The sequence below is a fragment of the Egretta garzetta genome, unplaced genomic scaffold (assembly GCF_000687185.1).
Source record: "Egretta garzetta isolate BGI_Z169 unplaced genomic scaffold, ASM68718v1 scaffold308, whole genome shotgun sequence".
Taxonomy (NCBI): domain Eukaryota; kingdom Metazoa; phylum Chordata; class Aves; order Pelecaniformes; family Ardeidae; genus Egretta; species Egretta garzetta.
This window is the reverse complement of record NW_009260670.1, coordinates 124,773-150,431: the sequence shown is the minus strand read 5'-3', so window position 1 is coordinate 150,431 and position 25,659 is coordinate 124,773. Positions and strand designations below refer to the sequence as shown.

Sequence of the window (25,659 nt, the reverse complement as noted above, 5' to 3'; positions counted from 1 at the left end):
TCTACTGTCACTCCACAGATTTATTTTTCAGCGAACCATTTGTGAATAGCTTTAAATTTTTATCCATGAAGAAAAAATATTTTTTAAACAAAAAGAGTTATTTCTTTGGGAAGGTTGTTCATATGTTTGCTATCTTAAAAAAAAAATACCCAAGCAGACAAGTCCATATTAAAAAAACCACCACCACCAACAACTACTAATATTGGTACAAAGGAGAAAAAATAATTTAAACAAACAAACAAACACACAAACAACTCCCCCCCCCAAAAAAAAAAAAACAACCCAAGCAATATTTTTTTTTTGTATTTGTAGGAAGATATTTGGCATCATTTTGATATATTAACTGATTTACATACTTACGTGTTTAAAGCTGTTTCTGTCTAAAGGTACAGAAAGATTTGGTAAATTAGACTTTACAAGTACAAAGAGGACATATTTTATACAAGTGATATTCTCAGCTGCAGCAAAACCATGTAGTAACTGATAAGACAACCATATTCACTACATTCCTTGATGGTTTCAGTGGGCTTAAAAAAGCGAAGAGTGGTTTATAGCGTGGAAAAAGCATTAAAAAGTGGATGAAGATGAAACAAATAAATAAAAGCAGGAGCCAATCATTTATGATACATTACTGGCAACAAAAATTGTTCCATGGATGTTCATACAAGCTAATAATAAATTACTTATAAGTTCCAAAACAAATCTAACACATTTGTATTTTATGTAAGGATAAGTTTTTACCTACCAACTCCAGACATCTCCGGAATACTGGCGGTGTACATGTCCTTGGTGAATTTTGGTTCATTGTCATTGATATCGTGGATTTTTATGATAAATTCAGATTCTGGCTCCACTTGTCTTCCAGTTTTTCTGTCTATAGCCTTGGCACGTAGCACATACAGGGACTTTTCTTCTCTGTCCAATTTCTTTGCAGCATGAATATCTCCTGTATTTTCATCTATAATGAACAGACTGCCAGCCCCATCTCCTGTTAATATGTATTTTAAATTTCCATCTCCTTTATCTTGGTCAGTGTGTAGCTTCAGGGAGGTAGAAAAGAAGAATTCTATAAATATATGTATTATTATTACAGACTAAATCATTCAGCATATATGAATAAGACTGTACAGTCTTGACTATAATTGGGGTCAGCAGTGGTTATCTTCTGTTTCACTGACGGAAAAATTGCAAATTTGAGACTCAGTCATACACAAAAAATAGCTCTAAGCAAGCTTGTAAGGACACAGAGGAATGTAGAAGATGTTGGAGTAGTATTTAAAATGACCAACTTAAAAGAAAAAAATATATTTCTTTTAATAGTCTGTCCAGAAAGTGCCAGAAGTCTCCTTTTTGAAGACGACAGAGGGTGTAAAACTCCCAAGTTTCTATTTGCAAAATAACACTTGTCTTCCCATTTATTGATTGTTGATAAAGCAACCAGTTACCTTGTAACAGCATAGAAGAAGTGGGTTTTAAGGATTACAGCTTCTGAACTTCCCTAAATCAGCTATAAATGTTCTGATTTAAGCAACATATGTTTCTAGTTGTATTCTTTTATTATTTTTTTTTAATTATTTTTTCTTTAGGAACATCTTACCTCAGTCAATTACTTCCTCCCTTCTAGTCCTCTCCACGTAGGAGAAATAATTTTCAAGAACACTAGGAGGTAAGTTTTCAAAGCATTGAATGGGTTCTAACAGTCCTTTTTCTTCTACAGCTCTTCATAAGAGTTCAAAACTGTATCCCTGTGAACTTACAGGCACTGATTAGTTTGCCATATAGCACCATTATCAAAAAGTGCCTAAAACCAAAGGCAAAGCAAGCCACTGGATCTGACCCAGGGACTAGAAATTCTCATGTAATACGCTTTTTCAGAAGTCTATTCCCCTAATTTCATTTCCATTTTCCACTCAGTTCTATTTTATGAGCATCTGGAGTATATTTTTCTTAGATATATGCTTACAGTCATATCTGGTCACCAGTTGATGACCTGGGTGTTTTTCAAATGTGGAGAGAAAGACTCTTATCCCAGACTTTTTTTTTATTTCTCTGAGTAGAAAAATATAGTATACCATCCACCTGGGAAAATATTGTTCAATATTGGTAAAGGTATTACTCTAGTTAGTCACTACAGCCAGATAAGTTATCTTATGCCATTTCTTTCCTTGTTTCCTTGTTTCTGTATTCCTGCCAGTGTTTATCTCTGTGTTTCATAGCTGAGCCACTGCATCTCTTTATTACTCCACATCTGTGAAGGGTGATTGTGATGGTTTGGGTAAATTTCTTCACTTTGATTTTTTCCTCTAGTTAACAATGTAGCCTAACACTAGTTACCAAATGTTATCTAATATTGTTATGGTCTTCTAGAGGTCAGACTGGATGAGATGACTATCCAAACAGTTTTAGCACTTAATATATTCAGTGAGTATCTGTAATAAATATCTGTGAAAATTCTTGAAGATTGCATAAAATGGGTTGAGAGAATTATATAAAACACGTATACAGAACTCAAAAATAAGTCCCTGTCAACTTGCCAACTCTACAGGTAATACAAAGAAAGTAAACTTAAATATTGTATGGGTATGTTGACAGAGAATGTAGAGCACTATGTAATCCATATACAAATTTCATCAAAAAAATTTGATTCTTATTTTCATATTTGATTGTTATTTTCAGGAGAAAAAAGAGTAGACTTATTTGTATGTCAAGTACAAAATATAATGTATTTCTTTCAGTCAGATGATTTTGTCTTGTGCCACACAGGATGATTTCCTGTCTCTAAGAAACAGTGCACATTCATTCTTGTTGAGATATTCCTCACCTTGTGGCATAGATATAGCTTTGTCCTTTTTTTTTTTTTTTTGAGGTAGAAGGTTTTTTTTAAATATGCCAGATAAGAATGAGAACTTGGGACTGATGACTAGCACCTGAACCTAGTTTTCTCACAAAGACAGGCCAACATCTCTTTGCGACTCTAGAATGTCCAAGTGCCTATTTGATGCCCTGTGTTGTTATGTGCCTCCTTAACATCCTCAGCCAGCAGCCAGAGCCAAGGCCCCATCTGGGAGCTAGGTGAGGGATCAGTCCATGGGTCAGGAGGAGGGAGACCACTTAACATAAGGCATTAGGGAAGCTGTAGTCTCCATAAAGCTCACATCCTTTCTCAACACTGAAAATAAGGAAGTACTTCTTGATTCCCACGCAATAACTCATCACTGACTAATCAGTAATTTGTTAAACTGTTTATAGCACTAACATTATTCGTGTAAGTGCTTACATTAGAGATGTAAATTCTCAAAAGTTTAGCAGCTGCACATTCTGTCCTGTGTTTACAAAGTAACTTTTTGTATTTTTGAAATAATTTCTGTTGGTCTCCCTGGGGCTTTTGGCTTTTTTCCAGCACATGTATATACTCCAACACACATTATTATTGATGGAATTTTATTTAACTTGCTTATTGTTATATGAATTAAACTGGACTCTGGCCCACAGGTATTATTTCCATAGCAGCATGCCTGGCAGACTACAAAGAAAGTGACTTAACTTATATGAGCCTTAGTCTTTGTCAGGACTGTTCTGCACAAGAAGGATGGAATATGTCCAGAGATACTAGAAGCTTTGTGCTTTAAAAACAAGCAGCCACTACTGAAACAAAATCTCACACAGTTCTCATTTGGGAAATAAAAGAAAGAAGGGGGGGTGGGGTAGCATAAGATTTTAATGTTGTTTGTTTTGATTTAGAACAGAAAACAAAATTCTTAGTTTAAATAGGAATATACTGTATGCATGGAATATAGAAATAATAAGTACATAATATGCATTTTATTGGTAATTATATCTGGAAAGTTATTTTAACATCATTTGATTTGAAACTGTAATAATGTAGTTCATATCTGATATCCTGCTAAGTGCTTTTCCCAGGCAGTTCTGCTACCTGAAGGATCTTTCAGAGACTATAAACTGACTTAAAGTAGGTACTTTGCTTACTAAGATGCAAATTTTGCTACTTGAAATTTTTTATCCCTACAAACACCTTCTAGATTCGGAGAGCTGGTCATCAGCTGAAAAGAGGTCCTACATACTAAAAGAAGACATATTCAGATGAGTAGCAGAGACCCAGGCTGTGAACGTAAGTAGCATTAGCTTGCCAACTTCATTTTGATTGCTCGTATGAGCAACTTCGCTGGCAATTCAGGGTCGATAACATCTTGAAATAGGACAATGATGAGCAAGTAGTGGGAGCAGTGATCTTTTCTGCATTAACAAGTGGTTCTGGAAAAAAATCACATCTGTCCATTGCCATTCCCTTACCCTGCTCCTCAGCTATACATAGATCCTCAGAGACTAGGTTAATTTATTACATCTGTCTGTTCAAACTATCTACAAAGATGTCAGGTAGCTCAAACTGTGATGGGTATTTTAAGCTTCCTACTTACTTCATGTTTCTATCCAATGATAAAATAGAATATTCAAGCATGATAAATTTGGGAATAGAATGTGATTTCCTAGCAACGAAGAGTTCCCCCTCCTATTGCCAATTTTCTATTAGCAAGATCACTTGAAGCACAATTGCAAAGTATCTCTTCTTCTACATGTAACAATTTTTAGTTCCTCTGTATGTTTTGTTTTGCACTTCACTTTTGAGGAATCTTCATTAATCTGTGAAGTAATTTTGCAGTATTATAGTTTGTGAAAAAAAATGGGATCATTTTCATATTTAAGAATAACTAAATAAAAAAAACCACCCTGCATCCTCTAGCAATAAAATACAAGTTATGTAAAATGAACAATCCAAGCATTCTCTCACTATGTTAGAGTATATTGTTACAAAACATGCTTCTAATTTGTGAGACAGAATTACTCCACATAAGATTATAGATGTTTATACAAAGTAACTATAGGGACATACACAGTTGTAAAAATACACCTCAATTTAATTTTGACCAATCTCAGTTGTGTTTCTTTACAACTGGTAATCTTCTATAAACTGCTTAAGTATTTTGAATTTATAATATAAAATATGATTCCAGCTTTTCAGATTTTAATTGTTCTACAGAGAGCCTACAGAAAATTTCCTGGAGAAGATCTTGTGCAAAAATGTGGTTTGTTATAATGTTTACAAAATACCATACCATTTATTCACTAAAACCAAGGAACAAGAACAGACAAATTTTCTAAATCCTATTTCATTATAGTAAACGGTTTTACATGCAAAACTGTTTGTGGATTTATTTTTAATTAGTAAACTGTTTATGTGTGAGAAGGGGGCTCAGATTTTCAAACTGGAAAACCAGTATTCATACATTTGATCTGAAGTAATCTTTGACTGCTGTGGTTTCTGTCTACATTTGAAAAAAACAGCAGGTCTGGGGAGATTCACCATTTACTATGAGGAGAAAGTCATTCCTACTGAAATATTTTGTTTTGCTTTACTCTACATGATCCTTTCTCTCTATTTAGAGTGGGGTAGGTTGGCAAGCAAAAAACCTGTATGGGTAGAAAATGAACTTGTCAAATGTGTCCTTTTTCATATCATAAATTGTTCATTCTGAAATTTCTGTGAAGAGCTGGCAGGTTGGAAGAGAACCATGAAATACTTTGATAAAGGAAAGCAAACAAACAAACAACCCCTTAAACCAGCTAATATATTAGATTACTTGGTATATAGTGACCACCGATAACAAGTACCATCCCCATTCCGTTCAATATCCAGCATCAAGTCACCTGAAACACGTTGGAATGAAGACATAACCTAGAAGATGCACTACTGAGTATCTTGAATTCTTAATGTTCTTTTGCACACATTTCTTTTTCTATAGTCTTCTGTGTGGCTGGCTAAACATGTTCTTAACACAACTTTCCTTGAGGATCATCAGAGACAAAGACATTGGCAATGGTTATGGGAGTGACAATGAGCTATTTCTCTAACAATGTATGTCTTATAAATATGGGTATATGTATGAATGTGCTCTCAATCTTTTTTCTTTATTCACATAAGAAAAGTGTGCATCTCATATTAGCCTGTGTATCCACTTCTGTGAAACTGAATTTTTATGTGATGTGATAATTAAGATCTTGATGTTCTCAAAAGAAATCTTGACATAAATTTATATGGGTCCCTGTTACTGTAATTTCCAATAAGTAAATGAGTAAGCAAACAACAGATTATTTCAGAGTTCAGTAGCATAATTCTATATCCCCTAAATTAAGTACTTTGCTCCTTTATCTTACACTTCACCCTCATGTAGCACTCAATATTTATCAGCAAATGGTGGTTATAACACATAACTGCTTGGTTTCAGGAAGTATTTTATTTGTCTATGCATTCTTAGTATGTCCAAAGCTATCCATGACTTCTCTCCAAACTGCTATTATTATACACAGTGGATAAGATATCAGCATTCTTTGGAGGAAAAAGATATCATAAATTATCAAGTTCAGGAATTGGTATGGAAGGGCAAAAGGAATTGCCTTAGAAAAGAGTTCCTTAAGGGCCCATCTTTAAAAATACTTCACTGTTTCTTATTAATTCAATTTTAATTTACTAAATTTCCTGTAAACTGTGCAGCTGCTTTGTTTCTGAGCTCTTTGTATTAGAGAACAACTCTTTTCAAGTTGGGCAGAGTCTCGGATTTGACTGGGACAGTTGCTGGTATAGTGCTGTATAGTTCCAGCCAAAACCAGATATATAGTCAATGGAAGAGGGGAGAACCAGTGGAACCTGTTAACAAATTATACAGTGATATGAATGAATTTTCCCAGTTTAGAAGCACAAAATTGCCAGACTTAATTTAAATTTCATTTTATTTGCAATTTATTTCTGTAAAACTATTGTTGCAGATGAAAAAGGGAAAAAGGAGCAAGATGAGCTACTTAGGACTAGCGAGATTGTCATGAATAAATAGAGTGAAAACATTTATTTGGATGTCTAAATTTAGAAAAGAGGTATGATCTCTCTTGTGGAGAGGGTTCAGGGGAAAGGAAGGATGTAGACATATCAAGGAGAGGGTAGATCCATGTTTACATTGTGGTATGTACTGTAGTAACGCTTACAACTTAGATGGTTTACAGCATGTCTCTGTATCATGGTAAAGAAAAAGGGGTATTACTACAGATTTCTTACCTCCACTGCCTCCACCCTCACACTTGTCTCCAGCAGAGGAATACTAATACCCCATGGTCTTCTGTCTCAGACTCTGCCTGTAAATGCATTCTAGAAAGTGTGGAAAATGTTCTTGCCTTACTTTTTAAGTGAAGATATGTTGGGGGATTATTGTGGTCAGATGAACTCTTTTCAGTGTCACTAAACTGGTATATTTTAGTGGGTGATGAAACCCATTCTGATTTCCACATTGTTGTGGTGAAACTACTACCAGAACACAAGTGAACCTCTTCAAGATTATGTCAGGGATACAGGATTGCATGGAGCTGCAATCATAGCTAGAATGCAGATACACATGGGAGGAACAAAGGGCACAAATACAGAGTTTTAAAGTCAGAAATATTTTCTTTTTTTTTTTTTTCAGATGTGTCACAAACTTACCAGATAGATAGGCAGGTGGTTGATATCTGACCTGGAAGACAAGTTAATTCATGGGCATGCACAGTCCCAGGCCCAAAGGCCTGAAACTCCAAACTCTGTAACATCCTGGTCACACATTAGACAGAGCCAAGGCTCCTATCTGTCTCAGATATTTTCATTTGCTCTTCTCAAACCAGGACAGGGAGGAATGGGAGGAAGATGCAAAACTGAGTCTTTTCTTGGTATGGGGAAGCAGTTCTGGGTATCACAGGTTAGATACAGCTATGACATGTTACGTTTCTTCCTGTGTTCACTAGAAACTTTGCCCAGTACATTGTGCAGTATTGCACTTGAGTGTTCATTCTTACTTGCTATTTAGTGTCGTATACAAGTAGAATTAAGAAGTTCTTTGAGCAAAAGTACTACAAATTGCATTAGAAAATTTTAATATCCTTACAGTAATTTTAAATTAATGCTGTAGAATTGTGAAGGTATTTTCATAATTTCCACAAAGTTTCTATAATAATCTAAAGGCCTTAATTTCAACTTCATATTATAGTTGCATGAAGCAATTTCTAAGGAGTCTACTCTACTGCAGTCTTCTCTGTTATTCCTTTCCACCTTCACCAGTAAAGTTAGATTATATCTATATTTACACATAACATTGGAAATATTAATGGTAAGTTTGTGTATGCCTGTGTATGCATTTTAGATGTTCAGAGCAGTGGCCTATTGCATTTTCTGTGTTAATTTTGGCTGAAATAGGGTTTTGTTTCAATGTGTGTAATTCAAAGGTCTTTCTTAAATGAGGACATTAGTGTTTGCTTTCTCTTTTTTATTTTTTTTTCTTCCAGATTCTGGAGGCATGACAATAAAAATGTAAAGTGCAAATGGTGCTAGTTATTTTGGCTTGAGGCTACACAAGTCAGCAGGGGAAACTTGGAAGCTATAAAAGAAAAATATTTTTTTTTTCCCCCCCATGAAAATGAAAGCTGAACCAAGAATTACATTGGTATTGTCTGTTTATACCAAATGTATTTCTATTTAAGGTTTTTCTAGGCCATAATGCAGCTGTCTGAACACATCTCTCTTCTGTATATATTTCATGTGCAATTTATGCTTTAGATGGAAAATATTTCCCCTCCCCCCAAAATGCTGTATATTCAGCCTCTTAGTTCCTGGTACAGTTTAGATGCTTTCCAAATGCCAGCCACAACTTTGCCTTTACTGCAGAGTCTTTTCCTTGAGTTTATCTTTCATAACATTGTTTTCTTTGTGGCTTAAGGCTAAAGACTTCAAGCCATGTATAACTTCAGACTGAAAAATGTTTCCTTAAAATTAACATAATCAAGCATTCCATTAATAGTTTGACAGCTAGGAAATGTTGAGTTTTGGTTGTAGTATATCCAGACCTGTGGACTCTGGAAAACATATAGGGAAACCACAATAGACTGTATATTGCATAAACAATCAACCTGGCAAAGTGTCATCAACTATCAGATTTAGTATGATTCTTTCAAATATGCTTATGTCTTCTTAAATGTGAAAGCAATAGGCATAAAAAGTAAGCAATGGGAAGGAACAGGGAAGCATAAGCTATTCAGGTGTGTCCAAAGTGATCCTTTCAGAAATGAGAGGAGGAAAAAAGTAATGTCTGTATTTTTAGGATTCCTCAAACAACTTTTAATCACAGTTTCTAGCTAAAGCTCCTGGGCTGAGGGAACAAACATGCAAAATACAGAAAAACACAAGCTCACGTGTATGGTACTTTTACAAAACCATATGCCTATTTACATCAAATTTCTATTCATATATGGTGATTGTATTATGCTATTTATTCTGAAGCTGTGGCATAGAAAAAGATTGAGTTTTCCAAGTCTGCCCAGCATATATTAAAAGACAAATTGATTTGACCCTAGGAAACTTGACTGTAATTGTCACTCTAAGCTTACCCTAGGCAAAGAAGGTTATGCATATAGAGGTGGGAAAGAAGACAGTATTTGTGAAGGAGGATGGATGAGTATTACCTAAAACAAAATAAATTAATTCATACCAAAAATGCAAGAAGCGTACTTGAAATAAGCTCGTAGCATCCCAGTCAACCCTAAAATCTCTCAGAAAATACGTTGAGTGCTAGTGCCAGGTAGGATATTAAACAGTGCCCCCACTGTATGATTTAAGACCTTTGTGAGATTTACAGCAGCTAGGATATAGCACCGACAGCAGCTCAGCCAATATTCTCCATTAACATTTTAACTAATTAAAAACTCTGAAGATATCTTAATAACTGCAGTAGTTCCTCAGTGTGGATTGCAGTAGCAGTATCTGCCTTGCTTTAATTTTCTATTTATGCATGTTTAATCAGAAGTTTTATGTATGTGCTAAATGCCAATGTATTTACCTGACTTGAATTTGTGACATCAGCACAAACTTCTTAATTAAACAACCAAACTCTGTGCGTGATGGTAACCTAAGTGACTGTATATTAAACAAGGCAAATGACATTTACTTTTCTTATCTTCTGTTTTGCAGCATCTGGCTCTTGTGTTCAGCTGTCTATTGTTACAAATTCTCTAGAGAATGATAGTGTGAAAAACACTGCTGACATCAGCTGCAGGTGTTGATTTTGACTTCGTAGGTAAGGGTAAATCTGTTTTTCATCCAGGAAGAATCCTTAGTAGTGTTTTGGTTCTGCTGATACAAACACAATATGGGCAAATTCATTCCCTCCGTGTACATCTCCCCATACCTACTGGGGACTCCTGGAAACCAGAGCTGTTTTCTCAGGTGCCTCCTTCCCCTGCATACCTTCTACATCTTCTGTGCCCTATATGCTAGGTTGAACTCAAATCTGCAAAAGTGGTTGCATTCTTGCTTCTGCATAAAGAATTGGATTTCAGAGCACAAATAAATTGTTTGTTTGTTCTCCTCTCTTTATTCTCCAAATCAACAGCTGGGTTGCAGGTTTTCAGCTTGATGAAAAGAGCCAAACTGGGTTTTTTTATGGTTTTCCACACCCTGTCATTTGGCTGTTCCGTAACATGAGATACAGGTTTACAGGAAGAGGCTATAGTCATCAGTTATGTCCACAGGTCGGAAATCATCACATCATAACATCAAGCACTGTCACTTTAATCAATCCCTGGAACAGGTGGTAAATCCATCATTATTTTAAAGGCTTCTCAATAAGAAAGGATATTTTTCTCATAGATTTTCTCTCACCAGAAACTTCTGAGTGAAATCTGTCTCTGTGTGTGGTATCTCTTGCTGTTTCAGAGGCAATCAAAATGCACTGTAGTTCCAAAAGATGTGCAAAGAGATAGGCAGGAATGAAAGCTCTGGCCCTGGAAGTAACAAGAGTTTGTCATATGGATGGATTATCCCTTACCCTCCACAGAACTAATTGATCTGGGCTCAGCTCTACATTAATAAGCATATAAGAAATATTCTAATAGAGGAGACCAACGGTTTGTCTAGCCAAGTACTTTATCTCAGTGGCAATAGGTGATACTGCTTTGAGAGAGCATGTTAAGTCTGGCCACTGTAATTTTTTCTTCTTTTACTCTCCCCACTCCCCTGGCCCCAGCATCTATAACTATCATATTAGAACAGAGATGTTAGAGGGACCTCTTCAGGGCCGTTTTGTTTTGTTTTGTTTTGCTTTATGAATCTGATGTCCTTGAAATTGCCTGGTTACCTGTTTCCCTAACTTTGGAAAAGTACTTCATTGGCTGAAGTTACACTGAGCTGACTGATGTTATACCGTTTCCAGTTGTGGATCATACACAATGATCTGAAGAATACATCAATAACAGAAGTATTTTACTATTTTTAATAACAATTTTTTGTGTATACATACATACATATGTATACATGTAGACAGATGTCTACAGAGCAAGACTGAATGTTTTTCAGAAAGTCATACAGAATAATGTAAGAGAAATAGACTAAGATGTCAAGGTATGAGGCAATATGATCAAAGTGTCTTTTTTGGCCTAAAACATGTAAGCAGGCTTCCTGCATCCAAAAATGTGCATTTTTCCTACACTGTTCAACTATATGTTGTTTCCAGAAATATTAAAAATGTTTATTTATTATTCTTAAAACATATGTAATTTTACATGAATGCTTTTCAAACTTTAAAAAGTGATGATTATGACTTCCGTGCTTATTGATTCGCAATGACATCTACCACAAAGCTTCAAACCACAATTTTAAAAGATGTATTTTTTCTAAGATCCTACTTTGCAAATTGATAAGCTAAATATTTTGTGGACACTGTACATACCTCACAAGAAATCTCTTCATTTCTCAATACACATTTCAGAATGTAGGTGTTAGATGGTGACTCTTTAAATACCTTAAATATTTACCTAAAATGAAATTTTCAAATGAACTGTAGTGGAAGGTAGGTAAGGTCATTGCTTGAATTAAAGCATCACTAAGTTCCTTTTCTACTGCTTATTTACTGGCAAAGTTAACCAAACAAAAAAGAAAATCACAGACTGAAATTAATTTAAAGTATTATAGTTTCTCTATTCTGCAGACTGTATTGGAAATGTAAACTGTCGTACCAACCAAATGGTACTCAGTGAAAGTATACTGTAGTGTTATCCATCTTGTGCTTTCCCTAGTCTGAGTGCAATTCCCCTGCTCCGTGTCTGCTCCAAGACACATAGGTGCATGTTCAATTCTCAGTAAAATCTAAGAAGCAGATTCTCAAAGGTAGGTATATCAGAGCATAAGGTTTGAAATCAAGGTGGGACATAATAAGCACTAAGCCTTGAATCTGTGTTGTGATAATGTAGCTTCTTAAGAGAAGCTATTGTTTCAAGAAGAGTATGCTGAAAAACAGTAGTTAGGAAAGAAATATTCAGCGTCATTTCTTTTGCTTTTTCTTATTTGTCCCTGATTTTATGTTTATTGAAAATTGTATTACCTGTTTCTATGGTTCTTTTAAATCTTGTTTCAACGTACCATCTTTGGAAGGTCATCACTGTAATGATGGCAAAGACATGGCAGTGGCTGGAATAGTTATCAAAACAACTTAATTATTTTCCTTGCACAGCAGAACCTGGTAAGTGTAATGCCACTTGGAGAGGGCCTGAGATGAGTTTCAGGTTCTGCATAAACCACAGGGTGATTGTACCTGTCTGTTGAGGCATGAAGATTCTGGCTTAGAGGAGAGACAGGATAAGGCTGGGGCGTCAGGTGAAAACTCCACAAAAGAGAAGTACTGCCTAGAAAAGCCAAAGCATAAGGCCCAAACCAAGCATAAAGCCCTGCAGACCAACAGTGTTGCTTCATCAAGGTTATGTTTAATTTAATAGCTGAATCTGCAAGCTGATCAGATGAGGTGAGATTAATATGGAGACATTAGACAATGCAGGAGTTATTTATCAGGGAGTTTTTTTTTTTTTTTAGCTTCTTAGAGCAAATATTGATGAAAAAGAAGCCCAGCAGGTTATGCATAAAGGATGAGTTAAACTAATGTTAGTTTAACAGCATGGATAGTCGAAGTGTTTGCATCTGGTTAAAGCAGATAAAAATCTGAATGTAACAATGTTCTTTTTTTATTAACTTTATAGAAAAAAATGAGATTTTGGGGGGGGACTGGAGTCTTCGATGATGACTGTCTGCATCCTTTGCTGAAATAATTTTTGCCTAAAGAGTTACTCTGTACTTTGGAGAAGCACACAAAATAAAACTCATTTGCTAATTATCCTATGACTTCATCTGGAGTAAACGTTGACCATGGTCTTGTTGACCGTTTGGAGACAGATTTTAAGACAGACCTCGAGATTTTGCTAATATTCAAAATAAGGGTTCAGAAGTGCTTGTTTTTCAAATGGTTTTCACTGTTGATGTGTGCTATCCTTTCTGCCTTGATCTTCTCTTCAAATAGATAAGCATTGCCATTATGATGTATTTGTCCCTGTGCAGTGGCTATTCAGTTCTGCATCTAACTGTTGTCATTGACTGGCACTGTGACCTTAAATAGCTGTTTCAGCAACTCTGCTGCAGTTTTCTCCCCAGAAGAACAGATATTATGTCATTGCCTGCCTCACCATACTTATTGTTCATTTAATATAAAATATTTTCATATACTTTGTTTAATGGTACTCACAGAAGTGGAAATTATTATTAATAATCAAAGCACCATCACTATAAGGTTTTATTTATCCTTTTTTATCCTCATCAAAGAGATCAAAATAAATCTTTTCCTTATTCTAAAGGGAAAACAATGTTATATACATATATACACACACATGTATATATCTATATTCTCATAGCTTTTTAGAACCATAAAATGATTTAAACTGTGTATTTTTTGTTTTTTCTTTTTATTTTACACACTTTGAAGTTAGACCAGATTTAGACACCTGATGTTCAAAGACAGTTAATTACAGTATCTCTAAGAGAATGAAAACAGAATGGGTAATTCCTGTTTCCTTCAATTAACAGTATTTTTTAAGGACTAAAGATTTATTTTCTGGGATAACTTCACATTTTGCCCTTCACTTCATGTCTTTCTGCATGTGATTCTGAATCTTTCATATGAAATGTGTGGGAAGTAGACTGTGACCTTGTGACCTCTTCCATTTTACAAATACTAGCCTGTACAGAGATGAATGTATTTTCATGTCCTGTGAAACTTAGAGAGACAGTTAAAAAAACTTTAATGATTTATTTTGCTTTCTTGCAAACCCCCTGCTTCCATTTACTTCCGTGACAATATATGCACAAGTACTTGCTTGCATGCCAAATTCATCTTTACATTAATTTTATTATCCACATACTGTTTGTTTATATCTAATTAATATAGGCTTAAAATTAAAGATAGATATACATGATTATTTCTTATAGTCACTTGTGTTACACAGAACATACAGTAGCTTTTTCCATTTTTTTTACAAATTATTGATTTAAAGGATCTTTAGTCTCAACATTTTAAATGCAAATGCTGCAGTGGTAGAGAGACAAGGTAAGCAAATACTTTTTATATTTTATTCTTCATTTGTTAATTCAGTCTTATCAGTGAACTACCTGACCCAGTTATATTTGAACATTTAATGCTCTGTTACCTCCTGCAATTTGGCAGTGTTTATTCATCACAAATGCTTATTAAAAAGAAAGATATGCTTACTTCCACGATCCCTGTAAGAATGAACTATCAGAAAAGCACCATTTTTAACGCTTGCATCAGTAGTTGCAACATTTTTAACAGTGTGATACAGTAGTGTTAATTCCTCTCGAGCTGCATAGAAGTTGTAAACCAGAACTTTTTTATAAGAACTAAATTTGTTCTCAATATTTAGAAACTAAACATATTTCAGCTCTTAATCAGAAATATGTAGCAACAGCTAAAAGTTCAAGGGGCAAAAGTGGCTACAGGTGGTGACAACGATCACAAATTTTAAGTTAGGTAAATGCATTTTATCAATGCTTGAATAGAAGTACATCAATATCTCAATACTTCTGTGTTTGTCAGTTTTATGTCTTAGGAAAAGTTAAGATATTTGTATCACAAATTCAATCACTCAGTAACTGTTCATCAGGTAGGTAGCTATTAAATATTTAGTTTTGTTTTTTTCCTCCTTTTCATAGTGTGGTCTGATATCTTATTCAACTCAACACTTCCAAGCCCTGCTCTCAATCAAGTGGGTGACTCATGGTTGCTTTCATGACATTCCAGAGCTTTTTTGGCAATATTGTGTGGGAACACCTCATACATAGACATGTTCTGAGGAAAAGCTCCATTAGGATAAGTGTTGGCAATTACATTTTAAAGATGAAAAAAACAAAGGAAAATGTATGTAAAGCAAACATTAAATCAAATTTTATTAGTAATTATTTCCAACATCACCAATTATTTTTATGGCAGGGTTTGGGTTAAAAGTTTGTTCCTGCAGCTGAATCAGCCATTCGAAAGACCCCTTCAAGATTCTGTTTAGAGTTCTACAATTTAAACAGAGGGGAAATCATGTTACTTCTCCTTAGGTTCCCTCTACAGAAATGGAAAATACATAAAACCAATTTCTCTTCAGTTAAGTCTAAAACTAATTTAAGTTTATCAGGCTGATTGTCATTTCGTCACACTCCGACGTTGATGAAAAATGGTATGATGGCTTCCATATGAAATGGGCATGCTTGTTCCTGAAATGTGAAGCAAGACAGGGAGGAATTTATAACTTCTGAAATGTTCATGGAGGTCGAAATGTTTTCTTGCTCTTTTTACTACACTCTGCTGTGTAAAAAAAAAAAAACCAAAACAACAGAGATATTTCAGTAGTTTCTTGACCATAGATTGATATAAGAGAGAGCAGAAGGTATCCTTTGCATTTGTGTTGCTACAGCAATGCATACAGCAAGGATTTGACTGTAGTTAGGTATTTCTATAAGTGATAAGAGATCACAGATTCCTCATTTGATTGATACCCAGCATAGTGTTAAATTGAATGATTATGTTGGCTAGGCTAACATATTTTTCACTTTGTAGAAGGCTGAAATATGTGATGATTCCTGCAATGGACAAGATTTGATGTATCAGACATATACAGGAAGAAAAGTCCTGCTGTTCTTGACAGTTGCTTGTTGACAGCTCCTCTGTTTGCTTTCAGGATGACTATTCATAAACCTTTCTACGACAGGCAAGATGTTGCACAATATCACCCTCCGATGCAGTCAAATTGCCCTTCCTAAGTAGTCACATCTTGATTTGCTCTGATGGATTTTGCACTCTTTTTATCACCAGGCTGGCAGGTAGCAGTAAACCACAATATAGTCAAAACACTTCCCCTTTTCTTGACTCGCTCCCGTAATGTAATCAATGTAATAAATATACAATATCATGAAAAGTATCTTATGAAATACATTTTCCTCACCCTCCCACCTTTTCATGCACAATAAATGATTGCCTGATAACAGATAATGATAAGTCTGCAGATTTCCACTAGTGTAATCTTCTCTTCCTACAGGCTTAAAGTTGCAAAGCTGAGAAATACCAGCCTATGAAGTTATAATTAAAAGTTAGGGCTATTCTACAAATAACAATTACCTACTGTGGCAGGTTTTTGAGCCAGCCAGATCTTTGAGGGACACCTGCTTAGGCCTTCTAGCATAAGGATCTTGCCAAGACCAAAAGGCTTTTAAGCTCAGAAAAAAACAGGTTTTATTAAAACGAAAATAGTATTTTAAATGGCAACTGGAAGTTACCACTGGAGACACAACTCCATTCTACATGCCCACTTTTTCTTTAAATCAGTTTTTTTTACTTTGAGCCTTGGTTTTCGTTAGGTTGTCAACACCCCCAATCCCAGCAAACTCCATAGGGGTGGGACCCAGACCCTATGGCTTTAAAAGTAGCTGGGTAGTTTTTCAGATGTCTGTGTTTATGCTATGGATGAAGACTTACCCTTGCTAAATTCTCAAAGTATACTTTTTCCATTTATCATAAAGGCTTTATAAAGGCCCATAGTTGGCAGCTTTCTGCTTTTTTTAACTTCAAAATCATTGCAATACTGGACGTTCTATCTCAGGAGAGGAGGGGGGACCCTGGGAGGAGAGGGGAGGGGAGGAGAGGAGAGGGGAGAGGAGGGTGGGGGTGAAGGGAGAGGGGAAAGGGAGAGGGGAGAGATGAAATAAACAGTTCGATGAATTCCTCTTTTCTTATGTATTTGGGTTTATTCTTGGTTTAGTTTTGTTTTTCATAAGCAGTTTAGCTGATTTATCATTTGAACTTGAAAAACACTGTGAATCCTTGAAAACAGAACACACAGGGAAACTAAAGATATAAGCTGTGCCATTGTCCTGCCTCCAGGTAAGATCAGTGTGGATTTTCTGGCACATGTTTTTTTTTTAGTTTGTCATGAAAACCTCCAGTTCCAAGATAATCCTGTCTCTCTCAGTGATCTTTACCTAGTACTTCACCGTATTGACTGTATATACCACCAAAAACCTTTCTATGATGTTGAACTTAAATCAACCTTATGACAATATGAACTTCCTGTCCTGAACATGAAAAGAACTTGAGATTAATTCTTTCAGCAGTCTTTTATGTAGCTGAAGAAACAGAAGCTGTCAGATCTCATGACAGCTGCTCTATCTGTACCAAACAATGCCAGCTCACTCCTGTTATTCATGTATTTGAAGTCTCTGATCATTGCAGTTGTTTTCAGAAATGATTCTTCTTTTATGAAATAAGATGTCCAAATTAGATTGCAAAATTCTATCTTAGGCCTATCAGTGCCATGTAACATTCAAGATATTTCATATTTAAAATGTTTATACTTGGGTTATACATGATGTAATTAGATCTCTTCACTATTTTTGAAACTTCAATTAAAAACTTATTTAGGTTCTCAGAAAAAAAGCAGCTGTCCTTTCTCCAGAAGAAAAGTCATATTGCTTTGGAAGATGTAGCATTTGGCTTTCACCGTTTTCTTCCTGGGCCCTCCAGCCCCCTTTTTAAAAGTAGCAAACAAATTTTATTGAAAACTTTGGGGTTTACTATTTTTCGAGAATAATTTATTTTACTTTCAGCAATTTTTCAATAAATTTTATGTTGGAAGCATTCAGAAAACAAATTCCTTTTTAAACAAGTAAAGCTATGGTTCTTCATTGGTATTTGTAGTTAACTTATGCATGTACCTGGAGAGAGGGACTTGTTGTGGCAGGTTTTTTAACCTTCTTTTTCTTGGTTTGCCTGTTTCCATTTTAGTTTTATTTTGGGGTCTCATCTGCCTAGACATATGGCTGCTTGAAATAGATCAAATATTTGTTGAAAAAATGGGCTGACGAAGAATGCAATGTAAGTGGAGATAATTTATTAATTTATTAATTTTATACTCAAATAGGTTTTCCTAGGAAAGCCAGGAGACCCCGCTGATTTTCTTCTTTTCTTTAATCTTAAAATACTGATTTTATTTTAAAAGCAGAGATTCTAATGAAAATACATTATCAAATATTCAAAAGCTGTTTTAAAATATGGGTTTGGATTATAGCGCATGCTAGATGGAATACATTAAGAATGTGATGAAACCTTCCCCCAGTTGAATTAAACTTGTAAATTATGATGTGTCAGCAACATATGATTGTTTATGATTCTGTTGGTTTTTTTAAACATCGTAATGCTAAGTCAAAAGATGGCAAAGAAACACGCTGGGTTTAGTAGCATTTAGGTGCTGTACTGAATGCAACAGTTTTTAAAATGAGACAAGTTGGATGCATCTATAACAAAGTGGAGGGCACACTTGAAACACTGAAAGGATAGTGCACCTGTATGTTCTCTCATCCTAAGAATAGATGGTTCTTAAACTGACTATGTGGAGGGAAAATAACAAATGCTGTTAAGAAATCCTTATGGATTAATTGCATAAATTGATTAAAGACACAACTGAAAAAGTAAGTTCTTTCACTTACTCTAAAGGCAAGATTAGGACAAAATTTGATACATAAAGAAAAAATTATTAGATAATTAATTAACAAAATTTTACAGTGGATGAGAACATGATGCTTCATGATGGAGAAACTAAGGTTTGGCATTGCAGTGTTGTCAAGAGCCAGCTCAGAGGTTCACCCATTTGGGCCATAAGCTTCTTCCTCCCAAACTGCTCAGAGCAGAGACTGAGAATGGCTGAGGCCTTGGCAACGTGATTGAGAGGACATGGATGAACTGGGATAAGACTAATGGAGCAAGGGCTTCACTGATCCCACTTTCTGACTTCTCTGCTGCTTCACATATTAAGAGGGAGCTTACTTCGGTGGTGTACCAAAGGCAGCCAGCAAAGTATAGTGAAATAATATTTCTAGGCATTAGTACATTTTCGGTCTATCTTTACAAGGAAATACTATCCAATTCCATTAAATAAGAAAATAATACAATATAATGGGGAATCGAGTGAATTGTATTAAATAACAGCAAGTCTGGTGGGGTGAGTAATTCAGTATGAGCTCTTGAATCATTACATGAAGTTCTTTTGATCTTGTCTCTCTTATAAGACAGACTGCTACAGTAGGCAACCTCACCTGTAGATTTCTGAATATTTGTAAGTGCAGACTACAAGAAATAAATGGCTGAATTTGAAAATATCTTGTAGCTTGCCTCCCAAACCAAAACACATCCCCTCCCCCCAAAATTATCCCACCCTCCAATTACTTTTTGCTTTATACTTTTTAGTAAGACACACAGGAAAATGTCATGAATCAAACTCACTCCAGTTAACCACTGGAGGTAGAAGAGATTTTCTTCAGTTTGCATCCAATTTAAATGATGCTTTTGACACGCAAAGCCTAGTTCATGTATTTTTATGGATCTTATTAAATAGGAGGTTATTCATGGAGCAGCAAATTTGGGGCAGCATCAGTTCTTTTTTATTTGATTTTATATTTCCCTCCTTAATATGAAAATGAAAGGTTGCAGGTGGGGTACAAACATGTTTTTGCTGCTGTTTGTTTATTGTTTTTAAATTCTGGGATATGACAGTACAGTTTATGATTGGTCTAACATAGATTGCATGGAACTTCACCTATTATCTGCCCATCAAGATTAGCAGCCTTTGATTAGCAAAGTGCCTGTTTGATATAGGAGAGACTAGCTTTCATGTAAAAATGAAATTGAGTAACTTAAAAGGAAGAAAATATCTTGTCTCTTGAAATCACTTAAGTATATTGTTGCAAAGCAGAAAGGACTGCTTTTTCCAAAATCGCTGATGATTTTGATTAGGCCTATTTCTTCTCACCTAGGGATAATCATAAGGACTGGAGTTAAAGAGGTGGGATATTTGGCATTTTGCACAACTGAAGTAGGTATCAGGTAAGTTGTTTAGAAATCAGTATTAGCTTTGGAAAATAAAACTAATTATCCCTAAAGGGCTACTTGGTTATAGCTTTCTCTGCATTTTATTAGCTTTTTCTTTAATTAATGAACATCATCCCCATCAGTATTTTAATACTTCCTAATCTGCATATCTTCTTCTTCTTTTTTTTTTTTTTTTAGATTATTACCTCTTTGTTTTGTTTGTTTAGGAAGTAAGTAGATTTGGCAGACTTTTTTCTCATAGAATGTCAGTGATTTAGATTACATTTCTTAGGTTCTTCATGGGGCTTAAAGTTAGTAATAGCTGAGAAGTTGGATCTATGACCCCTCCCTAGTGAAGGAAAAGGAGATCCCAGAAACCAAGGAATGCTGCAGTATGATATATGGTCAGGTGTTTTATTTTCTCAGTCCCTTCATATTTCACAAAAATTGTCAGTTGTTTCTTTTCTTTAAAAAGAAACTTCTCTCCTACATTTAAGTCTGAATGCTATATTGTAACCAATTTTTTTCTTTTTCTTTTTTGTGAATTCTTAGTAGGCAGAATGAGATTTACAGTTCCACTCACTACATCCTCTGAAAATTCCTCACACTGATGATCTCATTGAGATATACAACACTTACACTAGGCAACAGGCGTCTTGAAGGAATATAGTAATCTTTATGTGTTAGAAATTTTGAATTTTTTTTTTCTTGGCTAAATTTTTAAACAGGACTCCATGATAGTGCTTACCTTACCTGTGTCTGACTGAATATTTCAGTTGTAAACCCTCCAGAGCAAAGTTTATCTCCCTATGCATTTTTTATACACCTAGAATGATGGAGCCACTGGTTTCTCTAAGCATTTCCTGAATACAATTTAAAAGTGTATGAAATCAAAGGATGTCATAAAGAGTTCTTGCACTGTTGCAGGTGCAAGTAATAGGACCTAACAAATGTAAGGTCTTCCTATGCACTTATTTTTTGTGCATGAACCAGTGTATGAGACAGATGAGTCCTCTGAGTTGGGAGAAGGAAAGAAAGATGTGTGATGGATATACTGTAGGGTGTTTAGGTTTACCTTGACTCCAATCACATTGACAAGGAAATTGTTCTTCTTATATGCCCTGTCCCTGAAGGGTGGTTAGTGCTTTAAGTGTGTGCGTTGAGTAATTTCTTTACTACAATTGTTCTAGCCATCAAGCCTTTTTGCAGCTGTTGAATGCTAACTTCGTTTGCTCATCAAACAATATTTTCTATTTCTGCTAAGTGCATTAGATGCACTTACTGGTCTCCATTTTATGTCACCTATCATTACTACAACTGCCTTTGTCTAAAAGCTATCTAACTATAACTGGGAACATAAGCTCTGTTCTAGTTGTTCAGAGTCCATTAACACCATGTTACCCCTGTTAGCAGTCTGGGAGGAATGTGCCAGGTATGCGTGGAGCTGGGTTTTTTATCTGCCTTACAAGTACACCAGACCTCTTTTTTAGTTACTTCTTGTCAACAGGGTGAAGCCTACTCACAAACACCACTCAGATAAATGAGACCGCGATTACATCTGCCAGCTCTAACTGCTTAGATTAGTCTGGCATGTGCAGGAAAGAAACAAAAAATCAGGGACGATGGAGCTGTTCACAACTTTCCATTCTTGGAAGATATTTGGGAAGGAGACCAGAGGGTGAGAGTAACCCCATTAACAACTGCTATTTGGCCTTAGATATGAGGAAAGAGGTCTCCCTGGGGCTACTTGGCTAGTGAGGGCATTGGCTGCTGACAATCTAATTTTAAAAAGCACTACTTAAGATGAAAACACCTCAGATGTGGGGAAAAAATCCTCCCTCCAGGGATCTCTGATACCGAGTGGGGCCTGAGTCCAAGGCAGAAGTGCCTTCACCAGACTGCCAGCCAGGACTTGGACAGTCCAGTTGTCAAAGCAAGTGTTCAGTACCCCCGGGTCCCTGCTTCTGGTCTAAACTGGGTTGGGGGGCTGAGGGGTTGGACTAGAAGGTGTGTCAGTGTCACAGAACAGTTTTCAATCCCAGGTACCCACCCTTCTTAGTAAATAAATTTTATCCTTTTATGTCATACTGACAGATTCTACCCCACTGTCAATAACAGAATTCACTCATAACAAAATAAAGCCTCAACAAAGTAGCATCACAAACAATGACCTAAAGATTTAAATTGTTTGAAAATTGAAATAAGGATGGAAAACTAATTTTTTAGCATTAAGGCTATGATTCCTTGGAATTTTATTTCCTGATAAAGTTTCTTAATTCAGTTTATTTAATTTTTAGTACAACATTTATTATTCTACCCCAGTAATCCATTTGCCTGTGCATATCCATATTAAAGAGGGACTGGATAAGAATACTTGCTGTGAACTAGTCCCCATGGGTTGGAATAAAAGTGCTCTCTCTTCACACAAGCCAGTTTGCTAATTACCATCACTTTGAGCAGGAGAACACTAAGCCTGAGATTTAAGCCTTTCTTAGAATAATATTGTTCAAAAAAGTTATTGCTCTTTTTTTAAGACAGAAATTCCTTAGTTGACTTCTTGTTGTAGCATCTCTCTCTTGGTACTGTATGTCACGTGTACCTAGGATAATTTGAACTAACACAAATGGATTTACTGTGGGTTTATACCACTGAAGACAGAACTATGATCATTTTGTCATGTCATAAACTGTTCTAAAGTTAATGCAACCATATGGACTTTGCCACTGCAATCCAGCTCCATCTCTTCAGAACATGGTGTAATATTTGGGGTGATTTCCATCTGTTCAGAGGATCAGTAACACTAACCCCTCCTTCAGGGCCTGTGTATAATATTTGTAGTGAAATGTGAAAAATCTCAACACATTATCTGAGTTATAAGAAATTAATCATCTCAGATCCAACAGCTGTACAGCCATTTGTTTTCCTTGATGGACTTAGCTTTATGGTAACAAGGTCCAATGGCTTTTAGTTAGTCTGGAAAAAATGCATCTGTTGCAATATACCATGTAGGCATTCCTTGTGTGAAACAGAGATAGTGCTAACAGTCTTGATGTAAGCATAATTTATTTGTGGCTTGGAATGGCATAGGTGGTTTGAAGTCCATTCATCTATAGCAGTGGAATTAAAACTGAAATCAACTCTTATGATTGTTACTTCTCTTCTATGACAGCTTTCTATTATTTTTACAGAAAAAAAATCTGTGAGTCTAGGTAGAATTAAGACTAAAGAGATCTATATTATGTTGTGCTTTATTGAATGTTTTCTTTTCAATTTTACTCAATGCTAAAAGATACTTCCAACCAAATCTCTTTTAGAAAACTCTCTACGCAGTTAGTTAACCCTTTTTTGAGGACCTTTGCCTAAAACAAACCTTCCTATTTTACACACTGATAACCAGATATAGTAATAAGATTATTCGCTCTCATCTTATTTCCACTAGTGCAAGTCAGAATTAATTTCACTGAAAACAGAATTGTATGGGTGTAGTGTTGGTATAAACAAGGTCCGAATCAAGTTCATAGTTACCATGGTTGGCTTCTTTGACTTTTGTTTCTTAATAAAGAGAGATTTTTTCCATATTTTCCAAATGATCATTCCTCCCATGACCAGAGATGTTCAAAAACATTTTGGGGTCTTTTAATTAAAAATGTCTCAATTTGTTTGGTAGTTAGGGACCAGAAAGTGAGAGAGCTACCTGACAATCTGAGCTAGTGAAGGGACTGTGGATGAATGTCAGAAGCTGGAATGGTCATTAACTTAAGATATTAAGATAAACATTTCTCTAATTTGTAAGTCATTGTGGGTGGTTACTATGTGTATTCTAGGTCTCTGCCAAGATTATTTAGTTATACCACATCATACGACAGATTCGCAGATGGTGAGACTCCACAAAGGGCTAAAAATCTGAAAATCTTTGAGTTGTGTGTTATCAGATAAGGTAGGACTGCAAGCAGCTGGAATTCAGAGGTGCTGTTGTTGGCAATAGCTGATGTAGATACATCTCAAAGAATGGAAAGTTTCTCAAGCCATTAAGTAAAGAGCTCAGTTTATTTCAGAAATTATGAAAAACAGATTTTCTTTTGCCTCAAAAAATTTATCCATTCTTAGAATCATGCATAGACAGCAGTTTTATTTTTAATAAATATAATTCTATGTTTCACTTGAGGAAGTACACATCCCAGTATACTGGCAAATGCCATGAGGTAGATGATTGAAGGCATAACTTCTCTATTCCCTTATCTAATATTTATGTTTACCTGTTGAAAATTGGAAATGATTCAGTGATAAAACTTGCATGGGCATATGTAATGAGAAATTGGAACATTTTAGTCTGAACAGTTTCCTTTTTTTTTTTTTTCACTAAATGACTTTTTATAAATAAATTTCTCCCACAACTTTGAACAATCATGGAAGCCTCAGGTGGTTGATGGTGGGCTTTGTTTGACTTAAATGAGAAATTGTCACCATTGCTATATAAGAAGCAAAATGACTGTGGAGAAGGAGGGAAAATACCAAGGGTGTCAGATGCATAATCTCTAAAGAATCCTTTAAATACAAGGCTTACCTTGCCCACATATTGAGTATCTGGACCTGTGTACTCCTCCAGCAAGAAAAATTGATTCCACATCCAACCACGCTTGGTGCGGTGCAGTGTTTTTCCACCATTCTCTGACAATCCTGTTATTCTTTCACTGTGTGAGTGCTTGTTAGTCCTTTTTTGGGATGGCATCATATGAATTGCATGAAACATACAGCTCCAAAGCAAAACTGTCAAGAAGGAATAAGTCCTCATCATTTACAGTGATGCTGTTAGCCTCCACTTCTCTAATAATTCACCAGAACAAATTTTTCGAATGTTATATTCCTCTTCTAAGTAGAACCTACAGAATGGAGAAAAGTATTTGAGTAAGTTGCAATAATTTATTTCCCTAAGGCAACAGGAATAGCAATAGCTTAGTGATCATGACAATAACCCATGGAAATTACATATGAACACAAAAATAAAGACCAGTTGTATGTTGGAACATTTTCTTAAGGCGACTACATGCAAGAATTACTGAGAGTTTTAAGTCAGCTCCTTTAATGTCTCCTTCATCTTCTTGCATTTCTCTTTCTCACACTGTATATAGGCATTCATTTAAAAATACAATCTGAGTAAAATACTTCTTTGTCTGAAAACCTTAGCTACTGGCAGCATCCTGACAGAAAGAAACAGCCCAAATAGCAAGAAACCTTCCAACTTCATCTCTCCCAGCTCAGCCTCTCTTACTATCTGTTCAGAATTGTCTGCAAATCTGAATTTTCTGTTACTTCATGATTAATACAACCATTTCTTCCC

The 25,659-nt window shown here is 35.5% G+C and overlaps 1 protein-coding gene across 2 annotated transcripts in view; it reads right to left on the bottom strand.

Annotated features, from left to right (window-relative positions):
- The window catches only part of LOC104132395 (cadherin-9), a 70,499-nt gene extending 45,383 nt beyond the window's left edge, over positions 1-25,116 (bottom strand). Inside the window, exons 1-2 of one of the 2 annotated variants that reach the window (XM_009645675.2) lie at positions 24,886-25,116; positions 746-1,040 (exon numbers count right to left, since the gene is read on the bottom strand). In XM_009645675.2, coding sequence (XP_009643970.2) covers positions 746-1,040; positions 24,886-25,116 — 526 coding nt within the window. The remainder of the gene's footprint in view (positions 1-745; positions 1,041-24,885) is intronic. The other variant, XM_035901099.1, reaches the window with a different exon arrangement.
- Between the last annotated feature and the right edge of the window lie 543 nt (positions 25,117-25,659).